The 22338-nt window shown below is 39.3% G+C and overlaps 1 protein-coding gene across 3 annotated transcripts in view; it reads left to right on the plus strand.

The window, feature by feature from the left end:
* ABCC4 (ATP binding cassette subfamily C member 4 (PEL blood group)) overlaps window positions 1-22338 on the plus strand; it is a 154027-nt gene that overhangs the window by 85474 nt on the left and 46215 nt on the right. For all 3 annotated transcript variants that reach the window (XM_074562976.1, XM_074562968.1, XM_074562960.1), the window contains one exon: window positions 5155-5234. In XM_074562976.1, the coding sequence (XP_074419077.1) occupies window positions 5155-5234 (80 nt within the window). The remainder of the gene's footprint in view (window positions 1-5154; window positions 5235-22338) is intronic.

A 22338-nucleotide genomic window follows, 5' to 3' on the forward strand; every position in this document is an offset into this window, starting at 1 on the left:
AGTGAGAAAGAAAAGAGTATCACATACTGAGGTCTGATGTCTTTTTTTCATAGAGAACAAAAGAGGTTTGATTCTTTCACTTCAAGTTTAGCCTAACTGTTGTGTAGTGGAGGAGGTTTAATGAATCATTGTTTAACTTTGATACTGCCAAGTATTTGACCATTAAATAGTCTGAAATGTGTACATAGCACTTTGGTGACAGACCCTTATTTAACTGTGATTAATTGGCATTGAATAGTTATTTAATTGCTTCGGAAGAAATCTGACAACAGTGTGTGTTCTGATTAAGTTATTTGATGTAAAAACAAACATAGGGCTGTTGAAGAGAGCACGTTCCCTTTTGCAGCTTGCTCCTGACGCTGCGCACCACATGGAAGCCTGGGAATGATTAAAACAGCAGATACTATTCACAAATTTGGATGCTGTTGTAACATCGGCATACTTGGTTCTTGGTTTCTTAAAAGACTTTTTTGTTAATGGTTTCGTGAAGTTTCCTTTGCCTTACAAGTTTTAGGTTCAGTGTTTTCCTTTTTGCTTTTGAAGTCCAGACTGAAACTCGCTGGGATAAGTAAAGGGTGCAAGTATTAAGTGAGCTTGAAAATGGTTGTAAACTGAAAATACTGGACTAGATCTAAGAATTACTGTCTCATGGCATGTATCTTATATCACAGGAATGCTCACTTAGGGAATTTGGGCTTTTTGGGTTTATGAAGTATTGTGGGAGGGTGATGTTGATCGTCTGTAAGTTTGGGAGAGAAGGATATTATAAGTTTTGGAGAGAAAAATATTATTATTTGGCGAGGGGTGAGTTGTGCAGGTCCTGCCTTTCTTGAATAGCAGGTGCAACAGTTTCTTTAATCTGAAGAACCATCCCCAGAAGTTAGGTTTGCAAATGCTAATAGATCCTGTAGCCATAACCGTAAGCGTTTTGAATCCTGACTCAAAATGGCTACTTTAACTTAAATACCTGGAATGTTTTCTCCTCCATGCTTAATAATGTATAAGCAAGTCACTGATTTACTGTGCTTCCAGTAAGTGGAAACAGTTGTTTCTTCATACCTTGCGAAATAGACCTCATTTACTTGTAGACATCCTTATAAATGGAGCAATCGCTCTGGATGCAATATCATGATGGCTATGGGGCATTTTGTGGATATTTCCAAAGCGTAGTATTTGTGCTTGGAGGTGCGTTGCTCTCTCTCTGGTATATGGTGAAGGAACTTGCTCGCTCTAGCGGGTTACTGTAGCCTGCTTCTGCATAGGACGTGCTAAATAAAATATCATTTTAGTTATAGCCATATGAACAGGATCTGAAATACATCTCCAGGCCTGTGTTTTCTCTTATACAGTCACTGGGGTAGTACGATTGACAAGCAGCAACAACAAAAATAAGGCTAAAGCGTGTGGCATTGTCGCTTGCTTTTAGCAGTAGAAAAGCATTAATGGTCACTGGATTAATGTTGCAAGAGGGAAATGTGGACCTCTTAGCAAGACGCAAGGTATTTTCCTAGGCTTAATGACTTCAGGTGTCATTTTCCAGAATTACTATGTGCAAACACTGAATAGACCATACATGACTTTTTTCAGTACCTTGAAAATTAAAAAAAATGAAGTTATGCTACCAGAGATTCACCTGAATGTTTATTTGGGAAGCGGGTGATTCACGTCCCCACTGTTTAATTGTATCAGATGGACTGTAAAAGGTTCCAGTTTTCAAGGATTGTCTTTTTCATATACCATTTCTTTTGCTCACTCATATTTTTGTCCATGTCACTTTACAGAATAACTGTATTTACATTTTGAAGAGGATTAGGCAGATTAAAAGATGTTTTCATGTTTTATTGATAATGTCAGATTAATTTCCACTTTCCTAGTGGCAGCTCACGGCTTTGTCAAAACACAGTCTGTAGAAACCCTGTTATACTTAACAATTTCATAACGTAATTGCCAAAAATACAGTTTTGACAATTAATTAGCAGCTTGATGGATAGTTGGTGGTTAGTGGCTATATGGAAGAAACTCTTAAGATCAGAGGACCTGAGGCCGGCTCAAATGAGCTAAGTTTTCTTTAATGACCGAGTTCCTCAAAGAACTTAATTGGAAGAGATGTTACTGTGGAGGAGAACATTGCCATGGTCTCTCTTGGTGTGCAGGACGAAGGCAAGTACTCTGCAGCTCTCATTTATATCTACGCAGGCTCATTAGCCCTGAAAGCGCCCCAATAGATCTGTATTGTGCCTGTAGCCTAAAGCTCTCCTTGTCGCAACACTGAAACTTTCTCAGAAAATTGTTGGAGATTGTCACAGCCTCCAAACAATTGCCGAAAAAAACCGCAAAACCCAGACTCAAAAAATCTGCAAAATTTCTCCTTGATCAACTTTACTGGGTCGCTTGTCAGTAGAAATGAGAACTGAACTCCGAGAAGCTGTTGGAACTGAAACTAAAATCACTTTCGACAGCGAGTGTTCTGTAATGGCTTTTCCTCTCTAGCTCTTCAGGCTTCGTCCTTGCCATACAAAATGAGAGTAAGCATGGTGCTTTTCCAGGGACAAGCTTGCATGTGCTTTTCCGCTTGTGGGATGAGGGAGATCACGAAGGCATCGCTTGATTCCTGAGAGTGCCAGCATTGACCTGACCTTTGCTATGGCCGTGGAAAGTAGCCAGCCCAAATGACCTTGCTGCCTCCTGGCAGTGACCTGTGAGATGGCCTTTGCGCAATAGCTTCTTATATCCATCTGAAACCACAGCAAATTAAACTTATTTGGGGTTAAGAAGCAAAGGGGGATTCTGAGGCTGAATTAAGGTGGGGTTTGCTCACTATGGGAATAATTCTTTGTCCTTGTGTACAGCTTGTCATCGGTGGGTCTCACAGCATTTCGTGGAGGGGCTTGGCACTGACACCTCTCCTTGCTCTGCTCTTTCCTCTGTAAAATAAAGCGAAGTCACTCAAGAGGCAACTGAGAAGGCTGGGAACAGATTGCTAATACCCTGAGCCCAATCCATTATGCCATCTTGTTTGGAGCACCTCTCTTATGAGGAAAGGCTGAGGGACCTGGGTCTGTTCAGCCTGGAGAAGAGAAGACTGAAGGGGGACCGTATCAATATCTAAAGGGCGGATGCCAAGAGGATGGGGCCAGACTCGTTTCAGTGGTGCCCAGAGACAGGACAAGGGGCAACGGGCACAAACTGGAGCACAGGAAATTCCATCTCAACATGAGGAAAAACTTCTTTTGCTTTGAGGGTGGCAGAGCACTGGAACAGGCTGCTCAGAGAGGTGGTGGAGTCTCCGTCTCTTGAGACATTCAAAACCCGCCTGGGCGCAATCCTATACAACCTGTTTTAGGTGAACCTGCTTTGGCAGGGGGGTTGGACTAGATGATCTCCAAAGGTCCCTTCCAGCTCCGACCATTCTGTGATTCTGTGTGATTCCCTCATCTGCCTCTCCTGGACAGGCCACTAAGGAAAGCCGTGTCAGAAGGAAGCATTTAATCTCTTTGAATGATTTTTTTGTTTTTTTGGGTTTTTTTTTGCCAGTGAAGTCTTTGTTCATTTGAAAATAACCTGGAATGTGATAGTAAGAAGTCTTAGTTACAGCATGCATGCTATATGTGCTAGAACACTCTTCTATGGCCAGTTTCTGTGTAAGGAAATCACAGGAAAAGGAAACTTAAAAAAAAAAAAAAAAAAAATGCCGTGGAGTTCCTTCTGATGGATCTACCCGAACATGAAATAAGTGAAAGGGAACATCCTCAGCTGCCATTTCCAGTAGAAACAGATGAAAGAGATTTTGCTGAGTCTTGTGCTGCTATATACCCCTTCACTTTGTGTGCAAAGCCTAAAAAAAGGATGAATTCTACTGTTGTCTGCCAAAGTAACTGCCTTTGGTAGTAAAGTACTGCAGAACAAGCTGTTTACCACCAGTATTTCTCTTTGGAGTCGCGTCCCAGGGCTGAGGAGAGGATGTTTTGTGTAGTGCTTGGTGTGGAACAGAAATTCCCTTAAAAAAAAGAAATTGTGTTATGCAACAAAATTTGTAATTCTGAGACAGCCATGAACAGAAAAATGGAATGATATTGCTACAGAGGTTACTTCAGTATCTCTTATCTCTGAATTACGTCTTCAACGCATTCCATGGAAACTTTAAACTTCACTACTTTGAGTTTAATGAGCTCCTTTGAAAAGGAAAAAGAAAAAAAAAAGTCTTTTGTTGCCAATGCAGTGAATGTGTTTATACCAGTTAGAAGTAATAATTGAATCAAGATATATGTAGATAAAAAAGCAATGTGAATGCATGTACAGGCATTACACACCTTAGAAAAGGCCAGATTCCCATCCTTAGCTTAGTTTCTTTCCTGGTGAGTAGAGATATCGATTAATAGACAAAGATACTAATCCACTTACGGGTGGCAGCGTTGTGACTTTAATTATTAAAGAACTCTTGCTATAACTGATTTTTCCACTCAAGTAGAACTTGGGAAAATAGAGAAGTGTAAATGCTTCACTGACAGCAGATTAAAAATTGTTTTATTAGCTTTAATAAAGATCGGTATTGTCAAGGTTTTGAATAAGTATAAACGTAGGGCTGCATGAGCGCAAATCTATCTCAAATTTTATTTCAGAAACGCCAGCAATTTGAATCCACGTATAATGGTGAAGGGGTGGGAACAGAAATACTGAAAAGGATCAGTTAGATCAACTGTGATCTATCTGGGACGTGCAGGCACTACTGAGTTTCAGTCAGTGACAGGAGCAGATTCTGGCTGATGTTACTTGATGAAACTTGCGTTAAGTTGTCTGAACTGTAAACCTTTATCTGCACATGTTGAGCATACAAAGCATGTGTGTTTCACCTGTTAAATTCTGTTGAACTATTATCTTCAAAGCCCATTTTTTTTTTTTTCCTAGCAGTTTAAGTAAAGGTTTTAGACTCGTGTGAAAGACGGTTTGTAAAAATGTATTCTTCTTCAACATATATTGCAGTGGTTGTAAAAGATTCCCTTCGTGGTGGTTTCAAAAAGTGTCTTTTTATCTTTAGATTCCAGTTGTTTCCTTTTAACTGTTACTAAAATGGTAAAATGTGGTGTGCTTAAGATATTTTGATCTTTTAAGGAATGATATTTACTTTCTTTTTCTTCTCCAACCCTGTTTCTATAGGAAGAATCTTAAATCGTTTCTCCAAAGATATTGGCCACCTGGATGACTTGCTTCCACTGACGTTTTTGGATTTCGTGCAGGTAATTCCGTTGCTACTGTCAAAGACTTCTGCGATGCATTCTGAATTTAGATTCCTGTACGCTTTGGTGAGGATCAGCTATTTGTCACAGATGTAGCTGAGCTGAATGGAAGTACTTGTTTGTGAAAGAAAGGTGCGGTTGAAATTTAATGTGTCAGTAAAAAGCCAACATGAGTAATAACTGGCAGGTAGGAGTGGCTATACACAACTTGCTATTATGTCAGGATTTCAGTTCATAGTAGCTACATGCTTGGTAAATTGCTCCTGATTTGCCTCCGAGCAATCTGGCAAGCTTATTGCTGTTATAAGAAATATGTCCATAGTAAAGAAACAATCAACTCACATGAAAAGATAGCACAGATTAACCTAATTACGTGTCTACTTCCACAAAGAATCAAATGCTTACCACACCATTTTGGATTAAAATAGGTGTGGCTATTTACAAAGAAAAGATTAGTAGTAATAGGGTGAATATAATAGCCTTAATAGGAACAAGTGAAATAAGTTGCTGCAGACAAGAAAGATGGACAAAGCACTGAGATTTTGATGATGATGAAAGGATAAAGGATTATATGTGACATCAAGGTAATTCTTCTGTTGCAGTTGCTATTAATCCTCCTTGTAAAAAGTTGCAGAAGGATAAAGCTGCAAAAAAGTTGATCCTACTGTATCAAAATTACATGAATCACAGAGTACACAGAAGCGTGGAGGCTAGAGAAAGAAATGACTTAGTGGATCATCTGGATCCACTTAGTGGATCAGACCTGTCATGCTCACATCAGAAATGCTTCTTAAGGTGCTGTTGCTAACTTTGCTTTGTCTCTTAGCAATAACTTATTGAGGATCTAAGCCTCGTTTTGACTTCTTTAAAAATAATTCAAAGGCATTTTGGGTTGAACAGTTTAATCGTGTTGTTAATGCTAAACTCTTGAAAATAGGAAAAAAAATTATTCCAAGGAGTCAGTAAAAACACTTCTTAAGATAAAGTCTTTTTCCTAGTTTAGTGAAGTTGTTAAAGTTGAGGTGTGTGTTTGTTTTTCAAAGCATTACAGTGCCACGTGTCATTTTGGGGAAGAAAGGAAGGTGATGTATTTTACCTATCAATTAAAGCAATTGGGGTTTTTTGTGAGTTAGGGAGTTGCTTATAGTGAATATTAAGATTTTGAATTTACTGGTTTTTAAGGCCCTGACAAATTGTTTCCTGGAAGTGCAATATAAACATCTTTCTGTAATATACTACTTGTTTTCTGCTTTTTATACAGATTCCAAGTCTTTTTCAGTCTCGTTAACTGTCTTATTGGACAGAATATCTTACTTCATTTCATTTCTCTTGGGCAATATGTATGCGCCTTTCTTTTTGGCTGGAAAGCTGTCCTGCAATCCTTATCCTCTTCTCTTAGCGTAGGATTTACATCCACAAAGTCGAAACCATCTCTTTTTACATAGTGCTCTTTGGCCATTAGACCAAGCAATGCAGAGGGATTTGTATTTACGTAAGTTTGTCCCCTTTACAGCAGACTGCGCTGTGTATGTTCATACTACATACTACTCGTGGCCAGAGCATCCTCTGTGTCCTGTGGTCTTCGGATAAAATCATTAACCCTTTTCCTTAGTTCCGTGCATTTACAGTGATGTGAGAGTTGCGTGCAGCCCATTGCACACTGTTTCTGTAGCAAGAAACTGAGTGAGTGTTTTTGCATGCCCCAGCATGTGGTTTAAAGGCATGTGGGGTTGTCTGAGGATGCAAAATTTGCTAGGAAAATGTTAGCGAAGTCTGCGTAAGCAGAGGGAGCCAGAATTGGTGTGGTCTAGTCCATACTTCTTTTTGGGAGCAGACCCTGAAGCAAACTGTTTTGAGAATGACACTCTTTTTTTTTTTTTTTTTTTTTTTCTGAAGGAACCAACTGGTTTGCTCCAAAAGAAAGCTATGGAAGGAGCTAACCTGTGTGCACAGCACATACAGAGGACCAAATCATCTATTAGCAAATTGGAAAACCTAGTTATTTGGCCAGTGTATAGATACTTTAGGCAGTATATGCTTACCACTTCACTGGTCTGGGATGAAAGAATGAAGCTCTAGATGTGATTGTTTTCTTCTTTCAAGCTCCTACTGTAAACCACATTTTGTAAACATTTCCCCTCATGTTGATTACTTTGTGCATTTCTTTTCAATTGGCTATTGAATAATTCCTCAAATTCTGAAGTTTGCATTTTAAGTGAAAAGTTTTCCTTTTCAAAAAAATAAAGTAGATGTTATGTGTCCAGCACACTATTGAAAAGATACTGTCTTTCAAAGCTTGCCTGTTCTATTTGGCATCAGAAAAGAAAATTTAGGAACTTACTGTTGATTAATAATGCGCTGCTATCCATAAGACAAAAGCACTTCCTCCTTGGCAGATTTTCTAAAACTTACTGTTCTTGATCAGCAAGCTCGTTGGTTAGTGGATGCCTTTTGAAATTCAATAGCAAAGATATGATATTTGTTTCTGAAGGAGCACAGATTTTTACAAAGGATAACTGTTATCAATTATGATAGAGATCTTTTGTCACTTGTTTTGTTTGCAGGTGTCTTTTATAAGACTTCCTATAATCCCTTCAGGAAGAAATATTTTCTCCTTTCTAAAAACAGTATTAGCTAAATATAAAAGCTCTGATCCCAGCCATTGTTGTTGATTCTTTGAGAGACATTTCCCAACATTCATTGTTTAAATGGTTGTCAGGAAGAATCAAGTGAAACTTAATAAACAATGCAGTAACTGGTTCATCTTACTTTGTGTGTAGAAGCTTTTCTTGAGCGGATTTGCATTGAAGAAGTGGTCCTTTTTCTGAGTTACTGCTAGGATCATAGTGAAGCATTCCACCCTCTTACTATATTGGCAAGTGAGTGTATAATTTCTGCACAAATAAACACAATGTGATTGGACACCCAAAAACTACAATATGAACCCATTTAAATACCTATAAATAAATAAATAATTGAAATCTACTCGTTTCGAGAATTTCCGAATTGCACCGAGTACAGATTTTAAGGCAATGCTAAAAATTCATAATGTTCTTTTTAGAGTGCCTAATAAGATTTATACACTGCACTACAGTCATAATGAGCATGATTAGCCTAGACAGCTATACTGGATGAAAATTAATTCCTTGAACTAAAATAGTTGGATTTTTTACATCTTCCGTTGAGTCAATGAGGAAGAAACAGTCCGTTCTCTTCAAGGCAGTGGATAGTTACTGTACACTTGTTTGTTAAAGCAAAAATAAAAGGTATATGGCAAGCATAAAAATGCATCATAGGCCTTGTGCATTCTTCTGAAAACCCGGCTAGATTTTGCAAAACTGTTGCTTTGTAATAGCCCCCAAAGTAGCAACTCTCGCTGTGTTTATAGTTTCCTGCCATCCTATAGCACACCTGTCTTTGGAGAGATTAGGGGCAGGAGGGACAGTCCTCACTAGGAGGCGGCAGGCTTTTTTTTTTTATTCCGCTTAACTTATGAATTTTAACAGCATAGGAGACATGCTATGGTAGTGCAGTTGACTATCTTTTTGTAGAAATTACTGCTGTATCTCCAAGATTTATAAATAAAAAATATGACAACACATTTTATGGCTGTGTTTGATTGTATAGCTATTGAACAGAACTCTGTGGGTAGATGTGAAGTATAGAAACTGAAAAGAAACCAAAGGTTAAGTTATGCAATTCAACTGAGATATCTTTAATTGTACATTTGCAGTCCAGGTCAAAGCTCATTAAAGTAAAAAAAAAAATGAACTTTACAGTCTGCAGTCTAAGCCTGTGCCTTATCTTCTATATTGGATTCTGGCTGGCCATAAGGTTCCATACCAGCTCTCCTAAAAAAATAAAATAAAAAGCAATTAAATATTCACTATGACGCTTCTACTAAATACAGCACTAAATCAGGTAGTAATTAATGGTTGTAGGTTGATTCAGATAATCAAAAAGCTGAATGAACTTGTTCGGTGAAGGTGGTGAGTTTTTTTTTTGGTGAGCTCACATATTTTTAATAGCTCGCCTTAGTGCTGTCAGCCTCCTTAGTCTCAGTTCTGTATCTCGCTTTCTTTTTCCTATCCTGAGTTACGTATTTATGGCAGGTGTTTTCCAACTAAGTTAGAATCTCCTCGGGTAAAGGACTACTTGTGTGAATTACATTACAGGGCTTTAATACTTTCTAAGAGGATTTAAACATCTACTTCGTTTAGATATATATGCTTTATTTATGTATTTCTTAGTTTAATCAGAGGGCAGGCCTGACAGCAGCCTCCAAGAGCTACCCAAAGGCTTCTAACTTAGGTGGTATGAACTTGAGCATCCTATAAATAAGTTCACGGGGACTTAGGGGAGTCAGGTGCCACGTAAGATGACTGGGATTTTGTTACTTAATTTTCTTAGGCTCCTCTGAAAATACCAGCTGATTTACTCAGTGTTATAACCCACTGTTGTTCTTCCTCCTGCCTTAAGCTCAGTGGGAGTACAAGGTTCTGTTGATGTGGACTTCACTGGTCGGTGTGGGGCTTGTAGTTTAAAATGCCATGGTTAAAATGCATAGCAACATCTAGCTCAATGCGGCACTAATAAAACACACTGTACTAATTTGGGAAAAGGTCTCATAAGGAATAGAATAAAATAATTTAATGAGGACATATTAGGAATTAAGAATCCAATCTATTTAATAGTATTTTATGCACATTAGGCCAGATATTCCAAAGTGGCCAGTATTTTGGATGCTATATTTTTGAGAGCTCATCGAAGGCGTGTTTTTAATACCTGAATCTCACTTTGACTTCAGATAGATCTGCAGAGGCTTAACACCTTTAAACTGTGGTCTCAGGCAATGCAGGATGAGAACTCAAACTGATAAACTGCTGGTTGAAAATTTTATCTATAAACTGATTGAATACAAAGATGCTGAAATATATTTCAGATTTTCTTTTGGTTTAGTTAATTATTACAATAAATTCCAAAGGGACTGTTTTCTCTGTAGTTTCTTGCTCTTTTAATTCTTCAGTGATCCTATTACCTGTTAACAGAGTTGATTTTCTGCTTTAGTTTCTAGTGAATTTGAGTAACTTAATGTGATGGCCCCTTCATTTTGATTTCTTACCCTATGTTGGATGGAGGTGGGGGGGAAAAATCATGATCTGTTTTGTTTCTGGAGAACACTGTGAACATGTGAACTATCTGCAGCTGCCCTTGGAAAAGGGCAGTGATTTATTGAGGAAAACTGAATTGCAAAACCTTTTTCCTCCCCAAAATCAACAGCTTGACTGAGTTTAAATAACTGACTTTTCATATCCTTTCATCACGCACAAAGACCTAATCCTGAGACTACTTGAGCCACCAATGTAGGCTGTGGCTGAGACCACCACTGAATGTGCCATTCCCTTCTCACCACACACAAAACACATTGACTGCAGCTTTATGAAGTGAAAATGCTGAAGAAAAGGAAAATGTGAAGGAGGTGTCCGCAGTCATTTCTTTAAAAAAAAATTTAAAAAAAAGGAAAAAAGAAAGAAAAAAGCTGCTGCATCTGGATATTAGGAACAAAAAGTGCCTCAGACTGGAATAATGGCTTGGGTCACTCGCTTTCGTATGTGCACAAGAGTGGAACTGCCATTCCTTGTTTCAGTACCACTGACCCCTGCATTTTATTGTGTGAAGATGTCAGGGAAAGTGTGTAGAAGGAATTCCAGGATCTTTTAGTTTAACAATGACGTTGTTATTTTGTGATTTCTGTGAGAGGTGGGGTTCTGCAGGGTTTGTTGTGTTGTTTTTTCCAGTTTAACCAGGTTTTGCATGTATGCATGTCTGATTTTTAAGAGATATTTTTATTCATTAAAGAACAGTTCTTTCTGCGTGTTTGCATCTGTGCGTTTAAAATATGATCATAAATATGTTGTGAGACAATAACCAGTGGTGAGACCTTTGTTAAATGTCAGCATATTCTCTTTAGCCTGGTACGTAGAGCAGACCTGTATCTTGGAGACACCTTTTGGTTTCCCTTCTGCTGAATCCTGGTGGTTTTGTTTGATGGTTAGGTCACAAGATTGTGCAGCTGTGCTGAGGTTTAAATGACAAATAAATAAATTTTAAAAAAACCAGTTACCTGGTGGCACTTGACTGCTGAAATCTTATGGAAATTTTTCTCTGTGGAACTGATGTTCTAACTGTACGTTCCCAAGATGCATACTACGGTGCATCTTGCTACTGCATAATGAAAGACCAATTAAAACATGAAGAAAAATAATAGACGTATATATTTTTTTTATTGGTTACTTTAGAGCTCTAACTGCAGAAAAGGTTAAAACGATCATTATGATAAAAGCCTAATTTTTGATATAGTCATTTGATAGTCATATGGGCTTTCAGTTTTGCTATTTTCTTTGCATTTTAAAAGGGGTTGTACACTGTGTTGTGTTGTTATCTCCTCACCCACCCCCCCCCCCCCCCCCCCCCCAAAAAAAAAAAAAAAGGCGGTGTGGGAGGCTGAGAGGCTGAGGAGGAAGAAGAGGCTTGTGTTGCACTTGTGTCTCCAAGACCAACACACAGGAGCTGTGAGTTTAGCACAGACACTTGTCCAAATAATGCAGTTCTTTATTGACCTTTCATTCCTCTGTCCTTGAATGCCTTGATTGTTAAATCCCAGTAGCCAATTAGTCTTGTTGATGGTGGCCCGCAGTGGAGATAATCTATGCTGAAGCTATTGCTGGTCTTGACTCTGTACCTGTCATCACATTCCTTTGAATGTAAGGATGAGTGTCTTGCATCATATGGACTGCGTATTTACTCAGATTGATGGTATGTGTGTAGGATAAAACGTGTAAAGTCTGGAGTCACTGCTAATAGGTGGATTCCCCTGTTTAAACACAGACCTGGGTTTTCTAGGGATAGCTAAAGGTCTGTTGTCACTATAGCAGTCATGTGTAATCCAGCTCAATCCTTTCCCTCACCCTATTTTTTTTTTCCTATTTACGTTAGTGTGTAGAATTTTTATAAGAATAGATATGCATGTCATTCTCCACATGTTAGTGTCAAGGCAACAGATACCATTGCAGTAACAAAACTAATTTGTGTGGGAACATAATGTAACTTCTAATATTTTAGGGATTGTATTTACTTAGTATTAATAAGAATTTAAGATTAACCCCTTATCTAACATGGGAAAGAAGACAAAATAGTACTGAAAAATGCGATTTCATTACCTTTTTGTCATCTTGCTTCCTTGTATTTTCTTTACCACTTTTCTGCTTTTCTTGTTTTTCTTAACTCTTTTCCTTTTAGTTTTTATACTTCCCTACTTGTGTGGTAAATGTAGATAATACTTTTGTCACTGGGCTGTTCCTTCAATTTTCTCAATGAAATGTGGAATACTAGTGTTTTGAACATAGTACACAGAAAAATAAAGCTAACTTTCACATAGTGGAATTATGTGTTCCCCATTTCTTTTTCTAGAGCATATGAGCATTCTGAGATGCAGTTTCCTTAATTTCTCCGACGTTTTGAACAGATTGTGGCTTAGTGGTAGGAACACAAAAATGTAGTTGTTCTTGTAGTATTTTGGTATGTTGGACTGAAACCTGGCAATACAAAATTTCAGTCAGGTTTAAATCAGCTCTTCGCCAAATTGCCTTCTCTGTTTTCTTTATCAGATTACTCTCAATACGTTTTCAGCTACTAGAAGGCAAGGTAGTTGTATGGAAGTCCACTGATGTGCCTCCATTCTGTGTGGTTTTGAAAATTTCCCCCCTTTTGGTTAAGGTGGAATTTGTAAAAGTTCCAGAGAGAGATTCTGTTCATCTGTGTCTCTTTACGTCTATGGGAAGGTATTTTTTTGTTTGCTTTTTGTCCTGTGAAAGAGGGCCAAGAAGTACTCAGATGTAAGTGAACTTATGTTCTGCAGTTTTCTCATTTTCATTTTGGTCCGTCTTTCTATATATACTACTTCTGCTTTTGGTGCCAAAGTGGGAATTTCTATCATTACTATTTATAGGTATTTACCTGACTTTTTAAGCATTATTGCAACCTTTCGCATCTGTAGCTCAAACTGATGGTTATTTTTAAGACTTCTGAAGATCATTAACATTTCTAACACTTCACAGTAGCTAGAAATCTTTTAATTCTGCTGTCAGTCACAGAGTGTAACAATCCTGTTCCAAATGGTGATAAGTACAAATCTTCTAGATTGCCTTAAACTACTGATATACTATAGATAGCGCAATGTGTGCTTACAAACAAATTAGGATTTCACTGTTTGGCAAAAGGACTGGAGATTTCACTTTTGATTCAAGAAGGAAGGAGAAACTTGGAAGTAATTTGAATTACTAAGCCATATAGCTGGTGTTTGCATGTGTGTGTGCGTGTGTTAAATCATTATGCATATTTATGCCCAAAACAAACATGTGGGACAAGGAATTATCTTTAGCCAAAAAAAAGACTGCATCTCTTAGAAATGTGCTGCCAGGGTTATGTGTGCATCTCATGCAGAACATAAGAACTTCTTCCGTGCCGAAGCTGATACTGTGGCTGCCTGGTGAACTCTGCAGCTGATTTGAAAACTCCAGGCGAATTTGTTCGTCAAAGGGTAGAGGCTTCAGTGTGGGCAGTTTTATACAGCAAAAGATGAGAGTTCAGCTGGGAACTGAATGTCAGTTCTCTTTGGGAATCTCATACCTCTTTGTGTTACATGGACATTACAGGATAGCTTTGTATAATTTATAAAAAAAAATAATTCATTTGGATTGCGCTCTTGAAATAGTAAAAATCTGCTTGTTAAGAAAGGCTCTTTCAAGGGCTCGATAAAAGAATAGGATGCTGAGTGATTGCATTTGCTTCCACAACCACACCCCTAAATCTTTTATTATTTCTGGTTTTTTTACGGATTTTTGAAATCAGTCAATAAGTAGAGCTCTTTTACTATGAAAGTCACTTGTATGCTAAAATAATGGTTTTAGATCTTCCCTTCTAAAACTGAAAATGTGCTGGCTTTGGTACCCAATTCAGTTGTTCATCCTTCTGTTAAACATAACATAGTACTGAGAAAAATAATTTTTCATTTTTCTCACTGATAGAAAGTCTGGATTTTTGGGTCAGACCTGGTATCAGTTAGTTACTTCAGTCAGTGTGTCTTTGTTGGTGGTTTGTGATAAACAAACTTCTGAAAAGTCTTTCTAATAAATCATGAATGAGCATGTGCTTACCACAGTAAATAATGTTTGTTCTCTGCCAAGGAAGTTTCTTTTTACTTCTTTAGATGCTGCTGGGTTCTGTACCTGCAGAGAATGGCTGAACTGGGTGAAACCTGATGGTGAGAGGCTGGTGCTGATTAGTTAAAATATGTTTGCTGAAAGCGTCGGGCCACTGTTAAGCTTCCTGGAGCTGAGTGATCAGCGGGCAGAATGTAGTACTGAAGAACTATCAGTCAAGAGTTTATTTTGAATAGGAAAGTAGTATTTTATAGCCCTATCAGAGTGGCAAAGCTCTGGGGAAGTTAAGGGGGGAAAAAAAAAACACAAAACATAAACAAGCTAAAAAGCTTTTTTTGCATATCTGCTATGAAAGAGTGCGACCAGAAAAGAACAGAAGGTAGTTTTATTTCTTAGGATGGCCGATGCTGTAGTCCTTAATATTTTTCATAGTTTTCATTTAACTGGGGCAGAGGGGCTGCTGTGGAACTTACAGAAATATGAGTAGTACTTCATTCCACCTAAAAATAAATATATGAATAGTGTATTTTAAATAGCAAGAACAAACATTAAAATGTTTAAAAGCTTGTAACTGCTGTAAGGCTGAAGAGCTGTGTTACTGAAGAACTGATACTCTTTTTAACAGAAGAGCCCCCAGTTCAAACGTAGCACAAAGCTATTAAAGTTGCTGAAAGACCCAGAATTGACTTCTGGCAAAACAATTAGACTTGGCTGAACGGAAAAGGTCATGCAGTTGAAAATGAGGTATTCTTGGGGAGGGCGCGGGGCTGCTCTGGCATTATGGCCATGAGGGACAAGAGGCCCGAGGCAGGAAAATCCGTGTAGCTCAAAGACAAGAGTTTGCAAAACTGCAACGTATGGGGCAGCAGCATCTGTGGTGAGCAAAATTTTGCCAGACATTTGGTGCAGCCAGGAAAAAAATGTGCACAGCATGGGTGAAAAGGTTGTGGTAACATCATCATTAGCTCAGAGGAATTCCTTGCAGGAACAGCGGATGGTATTTTAGCAAATAAGTTAATGGACGAAACCGTAAGAACACTAAATAATGCCATGCAGGGTCACAGTAGGGGTCCATCTTAGGCCAGTGGTCTTTTTTCAGCAGTAACAATCGGAGATGTTATTTGGGGAGAGCATGAGAACCTGGCTGCTTTCTGTGGTCCGCTCCCTGTTTAGTACCCCAGCATTCACCGATTTATACTGGGGGTGTCAAAAGGTCTATCCCTTCCCAGTCCTTTTACTATCCATTTTTTGCATCATTTTGTATCAGCTTGTAAGGTCTGTCTTCTGCAATTTATAGTCTGAAAGCAGTGAGATATTTGTTGATTTATTTTTTTTTTATTTTGCTCTATGTGTATGTGCCTCTTCTATGGAAAGAAAGCAAGAATTATCACTGAAAGAAAAACTGCTTTTAGAAGGGTTGTAAGTGGCATAAGACCGAGGACAAATATTGGTGAATCAGCCCTTGCTGGTAAAGTGCTAAACACATGAAAAAAAGAACAAAGTAGGAAATACACCATTTGTAGTAGTACTAAAGAGAAAAGCACCCATTGTTGAATCAAATGTTTTGATTTCATAGGGCCTGTGCTCAGTGGGACTGTCTTTGGGCTCGTATAGCTGTGGAAAAGTTTTGGAAATGGCTTCTAAGAGGTAGGAGGGGAGCAGAAACTGTCAAGCCATTCTTTATTTCCCTTTAAAAATATCAGTTATTTGGCAGCAGGGACTGATAGAGGAGATATAAAAGTGCATTGCTCTAGAAATCTTGAAGGGAGTGGAACAGCCAACAAAGTGACCACACTTTGTGATGGGGCGGGGTGTGGGGGGTGTTGGAGTCACAAAACCCGTAAATTAATATAATGGAAAGGGATGCTTTCCGCTACCTGAGAAGAAGAGTAGCTCTGAGAGGGCTGGATGGTGACAGACATTTTTCTGTATTATTTCAGGCAGGTTCTGGCAAGAGCAGTTGAGAAAGCAAAGCGTGTGCGTGTTCTGCACTCTCTGATTAATGCTTTTTCCTCAAGCTGCCATGTAGAATTGTGCTTGGCATCTGAGCTGTTCCGCAGGAAGATACGATGTATTTGTCGTGGTACAAAGAGCATTATAGTTTATGTGAACAGTTTTGTGTGTGTGTGCCTTTTTTCCCTTGGGAAGAGAACAGTGTAAGAATATAGCCAGGGACTGTGGACATTTACAGGAGAGGACGACAAACTTAGCACTGCTGAACAACCAAACGTATTAACTTTTTATATCATTTTTATAGAGAGATCAGAATAAAGTTATAACTAACTCCCTATAACTTCAAGAAGAGGACCTCTTGCTTTTGTATAGATCCTCATTGCAAAGTTGTGCCTTGCTGCCCAGATCACTGAGAACACTTTTATGCAGAAGTGCTGAGTGGGCACAAGTTGCAATAGAAGAAAAGCATTTGAGAAAACCAAATTAAAGGTAGTCCTCAAGTTTTTACTGCTTGTAAACAGAAAAATACATTGTCCACAGACAATTTACCAGAATGGGTGTTGGCACTGTCCTTTCTTGTGTGACAGTACTGCTTTCCATGTACAGTGGGTATGAACAGGAGCTGCATGTAGAGGTGCATAAGTAGAGATCATAGATTTGGCTCTGATAAAAGCCTTTTTCTCCCCATGGAAAAATCTGTATTAGCTGGAAGTAACTTATTACTGTGGCCAGAGGGCCCTGGCAACACCTTACAACTTCTTCTTACATGACTGAAGACAATTTATTATAAGAAGAAAATAACCTCTGTATGATGTAGCAATGTAACGTGGAGTTTTAAAGGATGAGTATTTCGAGCGTCTGGCAGAATCACAAAGTCCAGAGCTTGATTATGCATGTTTCTAAAGCATGAATATCTAGGAGTCTCAGACAACATATGGACTATGATTGTTGAGAACTGCTACTGGGATCAAGACCTGCATAAGACGATTAAACCTCTTGGCCCAGGGTTCCCAGAAAGCCTGTTTCTACCCCTTGTTGTAGGGTAAGAGGTTATTGATGATAGGATGCTGTTGAAATACAACAGAATAGTGGCAGTGCCAATGTATTAAAGAAAACACCCTTTTTATTATAAGGTCACTTGTTAAAGAACAATTGGACACAGTTCTCCATGATCTCAAACAAATATTAAGGCCTCTCTCTTAATGGCAAAACGCATGCCAAGTCAAATGAATGAGCATGTTGGTGGCACAGAAAACATTTGCCCTGAGGAGCTAAATATATGCTTGTTCGCTTGGAAAAACAATGATTCAGAAAGAGACTGTCTTATAGAGAGAAGAACAAATAAAAGGTACTAGCGCTAAGGATGTGATTGGGGATTTTGAATGCGTTTCTGTGGTATATCTGACAGGTGTATCCAGCCCATTTGCAGTGACATATGGATTTGGTAACCTCTTGTCGACTAATTGTAAATAGCAGGATTCAGAGGAGGGGAGGGTGTCTCACAGAAGATAAGACAAGCTTGCTGGTTTTGAAGCTTTTTAGAGCTGCCAGTGTTTAGTTCTTACTTTTTTTCTTTCGCTTAGTTTATCTGAAATTACAATTTTCATTTCTTTCCCAGCTGTGCCTTTTTTCCCCCCTTTCAGTGCGTTGGTTGTCTTGTCTTTATATTCCCAATTTTCTTGTGGATACACATTTTCCTAAAGCTGAATTAACACTGACTGAGAGCTGTCATTCTTGTTCAAAGATTGCTGTCACTGGTTGCTTCAGGAAGGGATGATGTCTGAGATGTCTCTTAAATATTGGAGCTATGTGCAACGCTTTTTCTCCTGTACTCATAAGTCTTCATTGCATTTTCTCTCAAGACAAATCCGTCCCTGACAGTTTGATGCAAGCAGTAGTATAAACAGCCTTATGTACATTTTTTAACCAGTTCCAAAGGAAAACCCATGAATTTTATTAAAAAGGTAGTTTAAAGACTAGACTACATGCTTCAGCTTGGCCACTTTGAGTAAAATGAAGTGGAGCTGTTCATGTACAAGGATTACGGTGCAAAAGTAAAGGGTTTCCATTTGGATGTTTCTTGGGGTTTGTTTTTGGTTTTTTTTTTTTTTTTTTTTGCAATAAAAAAGAGGAAAAAATGCAAAAAAATCTACGATGTGGTTCAATATGCTGCTCGGGATGCAGCTGGCCCGAGTGAAGTGTTTATTGCTCCGATCTGCTCCTTGCAGTGTTTTCTCCCCAGGGAAGCTTGTCCGCTGGTGAGCCAGGTAACCCGCCGCCTGTGCAGTTGTGCTTTAACAGCCAGTCCAAACAGCCCGGGTTGAAAGAGCTTTTTAAAAAAAAAAAAAAAAAAAAAAAAAAAAGTGTTTGAGGAAAAAGAAAATGTCAGAACCGGATTTAGGGATTGATTGTGCGTGCAATTATTTGGCAGAGCCAATGAGGAAATAATTGTAGTCAAGGGGGAGGGGAGGAGAGGGAGGAAGGGTGATGCCACGCAAGTATGAACAGAGTGGGGTTTTGTAGTTTGTTCACCTGGCTGTACTTCAGACAGCAGAGCCTGACTGAGGCAGTGTAAATGCAGTTAAGGTTACAAACTTTGAAATCCAGGATATGCAGGATATGCACTGCTGCTATTAAATTTGTATGGCTTCGTGGCAGCGTCCATGGGCTGATACAATCCTTGGGAGTGCATATTGGGGTGCAGGGAGTAGGAGTTGGGGGCTGCGGCAGGGTAGGTGTGTTTGACTTTTGCTTAAATATTGGTAAAACCAGTCCTGGAACACTGCAGTTCTTGGGTGGCATTTGATGGCAGATTCAGTCATGAAAATCTAGGTATCTGCTTGTTGGGCTTTAGATGCTTACTTTCCTATAGTCAGAGGGCATCTAGTCAATGCAGTTAGTGGACTCAAGAGAAGTATTCAGCCGTAGGGTCACTAGGTATCCACTTAAAGGTCAGATGAATCACTTTCTAAACTTGTGAACTAGGACAGGAGTTTCACTATGTAGGTCACAGGTAGACTCCCACGTTCAGGTTTCTGAGTCTCAAATCCCATCCACCTGGGCTCCACTCATTCATTAGACATCCTACCAAGTCACCAGCTGCAAGTCCAGAATGGCATGGTTCCTATGGCAGTAGGTCCCATATCATAGCTGTCAAACCCATGTGGATGACTTGGTGTCACAAGTCACACTAGGAACTTACATAGACACACAGCTGCATGGTACCCCTTATGCATATATTTTGTAAGAAATGCTGAAATACATTGTAAGGTCCATTGAAAAACAAAACCACAAAATTTCTTTTTGAATTATGGAAGAAAATGGAAGACCTCAAAAGATCTGACTCTTGAGCCCGTTAGAGACTAGACAGGTGTTTTATAGGTACTTCCACGAGGACATAAAGGACTCTAAGGACCCACTGGAGGAAAGTGCCAGCAGACCTGAGGGATTCAAAATGGGGTCCTACATGAAGTACAGGCATCTTTTTCAAAGAAGTACTAAGTCAAACGTGAAATATTGAGCTGAGGGTATAACTGTTACGGAAGGGCAGTGATCTACAGGACGGAAGGGTAGACATTCTTATGAGACATCTTGAACTCTAAATTTTGCTCTTGCATTTTTGTCCTGTCAACTTTATTAAATGACTTCAAATGGCTTACAATTTGCCATAAGGTTTCTAACATTATCTAAATGGTATAGTTTCTGCAGCAAAGGGAAAGGCTTATAGCTTGTGATATAAGTGTGGCTTGTAGCTTGTAATTCCCATGTTTTTCCAGATTTTTATGTGTTTTTCCTGTTGTTTTTTTACCTTGCGTTTAATGTTTTTTCTCTTGTGTGGTTGTGGTACAGAAATACCTTGTTCAAGACCTGTTCAAGGTAGAAGCTCCAGGATACCACTCTTAGCACCTATAAGAATTACGAATATGTAGGTCATCAGAAGATGAAGGGAAAGCACGTGTTTCGCAAGGGAATGTGCCGATCAGAGTATTCATTGCCCCAGAGGGTTATAGGAGGGTATGCTTACCTCAGTAAGAGAGGAGATGTTTTGAGGGAAAACAAGCCACAGTGAACGGAGTGACTGACCAAAGCATGAGGGAAATCCTTCAGGACTTTTGCAAGCAAGAGGATGACTCCAACAGAAATGGCACGTGCTTTTCTGTACTCTAGGGATGGAGTATGTGCAGTCTGTGCATGGGAGATTCTTCTCTCTCCAGGGAAACTGAAGCAAATTTGAAGGTGGACATTAGACAGTATGTCTCCGTTTGGAAGCAAATCAGATTTCTTCATCCAGGTCTCTTCATTCTTGGTAGCCTGTATATCTGATGTCTTTTGCATAGGGTGGCCTTGTTTCCAGTACTGTGCAGATAGCTATAAAATGTAATTAATCAGCTTCTGTTGGGGTTTTTTTTTTATTATTATTTGGCTGTTGTTTTCTGCACAGTTATTACAGAAGACTTTTAAATGCTGCAATTAGGAAATACAGTAAAAGATGTTGGTTATGTAGGCCATATTTCTTTCATGTAGGGAAATCTTACCTGCTTAGCCTTTTGATGCAGTTTTCAATTGTCAGCTGATTCTGCTAGACAGGGTCTAAATCCCCAGCCCTGAGCGTTTCTTGCTGGGCAAACTGAATACCCAGCTCACTGCTTGTCTCCAGAGAGGAGAGCGGTCAGACTACTCGTGTGATCATTATCATCAGCCCACTGGTTATCTTGGGTCCTCCAGCTTGCAGGTGGTGAATCTACTAGAAGTTGGGGCAGTCTCCAGCTGAGGAGGTTAGCTGTCCCTTGTGAAACTCGGGAGCAGGAACCTTTGCCTTACCTCACGCAGTGAGTACATGATTACAGCCTGCAAGTGGCTGTGTCTGGCTTTCAGGCTGCTTCATTAAGAGTTAATTTATATGCACGTTTGGTTTTCCAAAAAAACAACACACATGACTGATCCACCCTATCATAAATTTTTATAATGATAAGGTGGTGCAGGCTCATCTAAAATTCCTTCCAAAGGCGGTGTCAGATTTTTACTTTAGTCATCCTAACCATCTTTTCCTTCCCTGTATTTTCGCCGTAGCAAGGCTTTGTTTACATGAGCTGGATCCTAATAGTTCTACTCCCACTCCTACCCCCACTGGCACTTTGCAACACACTGTAGATTATCATCAGTAAAACTTCTAGTTTTAACTTTAGTTCAGGCTTTTTTATTTTTTATTAAGAAGCATTTATTTTCCTTGGAATTCTTTTCCTTGAAGCAGCTTTCCTCAGCGCTTCGCTTCAGGTTTGCGGCTGATGGTATGAGGAGACAGAAGTACTTCAAAAACTGCTTTTTTGTGACTGTCTAAGAGGTGATGGAGGGAGAAGGCAGCAGGTGTATAAAGCAGATTTGGGAGTGAGTTGTTAGAGGAAGGAACGGACTTTGAACTCCATTTGCCGATGAGAAATTAGGAAGTAGTGGATGGCTGATAGGTTTGGCAGAGACAATGGGCAGTACTGGGGAAAACAGTGATCTAGACGGGAGAAAATTTGAAGGAGGTCAGGAATCTTTATTTCCTTTCTCCTCATCCACAATAAAAATGAAATACGCCTACAAGGTTTTAAAGAACGCCGGAGAAGTACAAGGTAGAGAAGGTCTGACGGCAGCGCTGATGAGGAGCCGGGGTGCTTTGTTTTGCTTTGTGCTGACATAACCTTGGGCGTAATTGATCCAAGCGAAGTACGGTGCACTCTCGCTGCCACCTTACTGCCTCGTGATGAAATCTAGGTAAAATGTTTGCAATCTACGTATCTAGAAGGTCAAACAACATGATGCCGTCAACACCTTAACCCACGGATGAGCAGTGTAGTGGTAATGCAGCTTCCTTCAGAGCTCCTACCCCGTATCTACCCTATAGCTATTTTCCTTAATAGATTTATGAGACCCTATAATGTGCTTTC

Source organism: Larus michahellis, chromosome 1, assembly GCF_964199755.1.
Source record: "Larus michahellis chromosome 1, bLarMic1.1, whole genome shotgun sequence".
In the NCBI taxonomy this organism is placed as follows: domain Eukaryota; kingdom Metazoa; phylum Chordata; class Aves; order Charadriiformes; family Laridae; genus Larus; species Larus michahellis.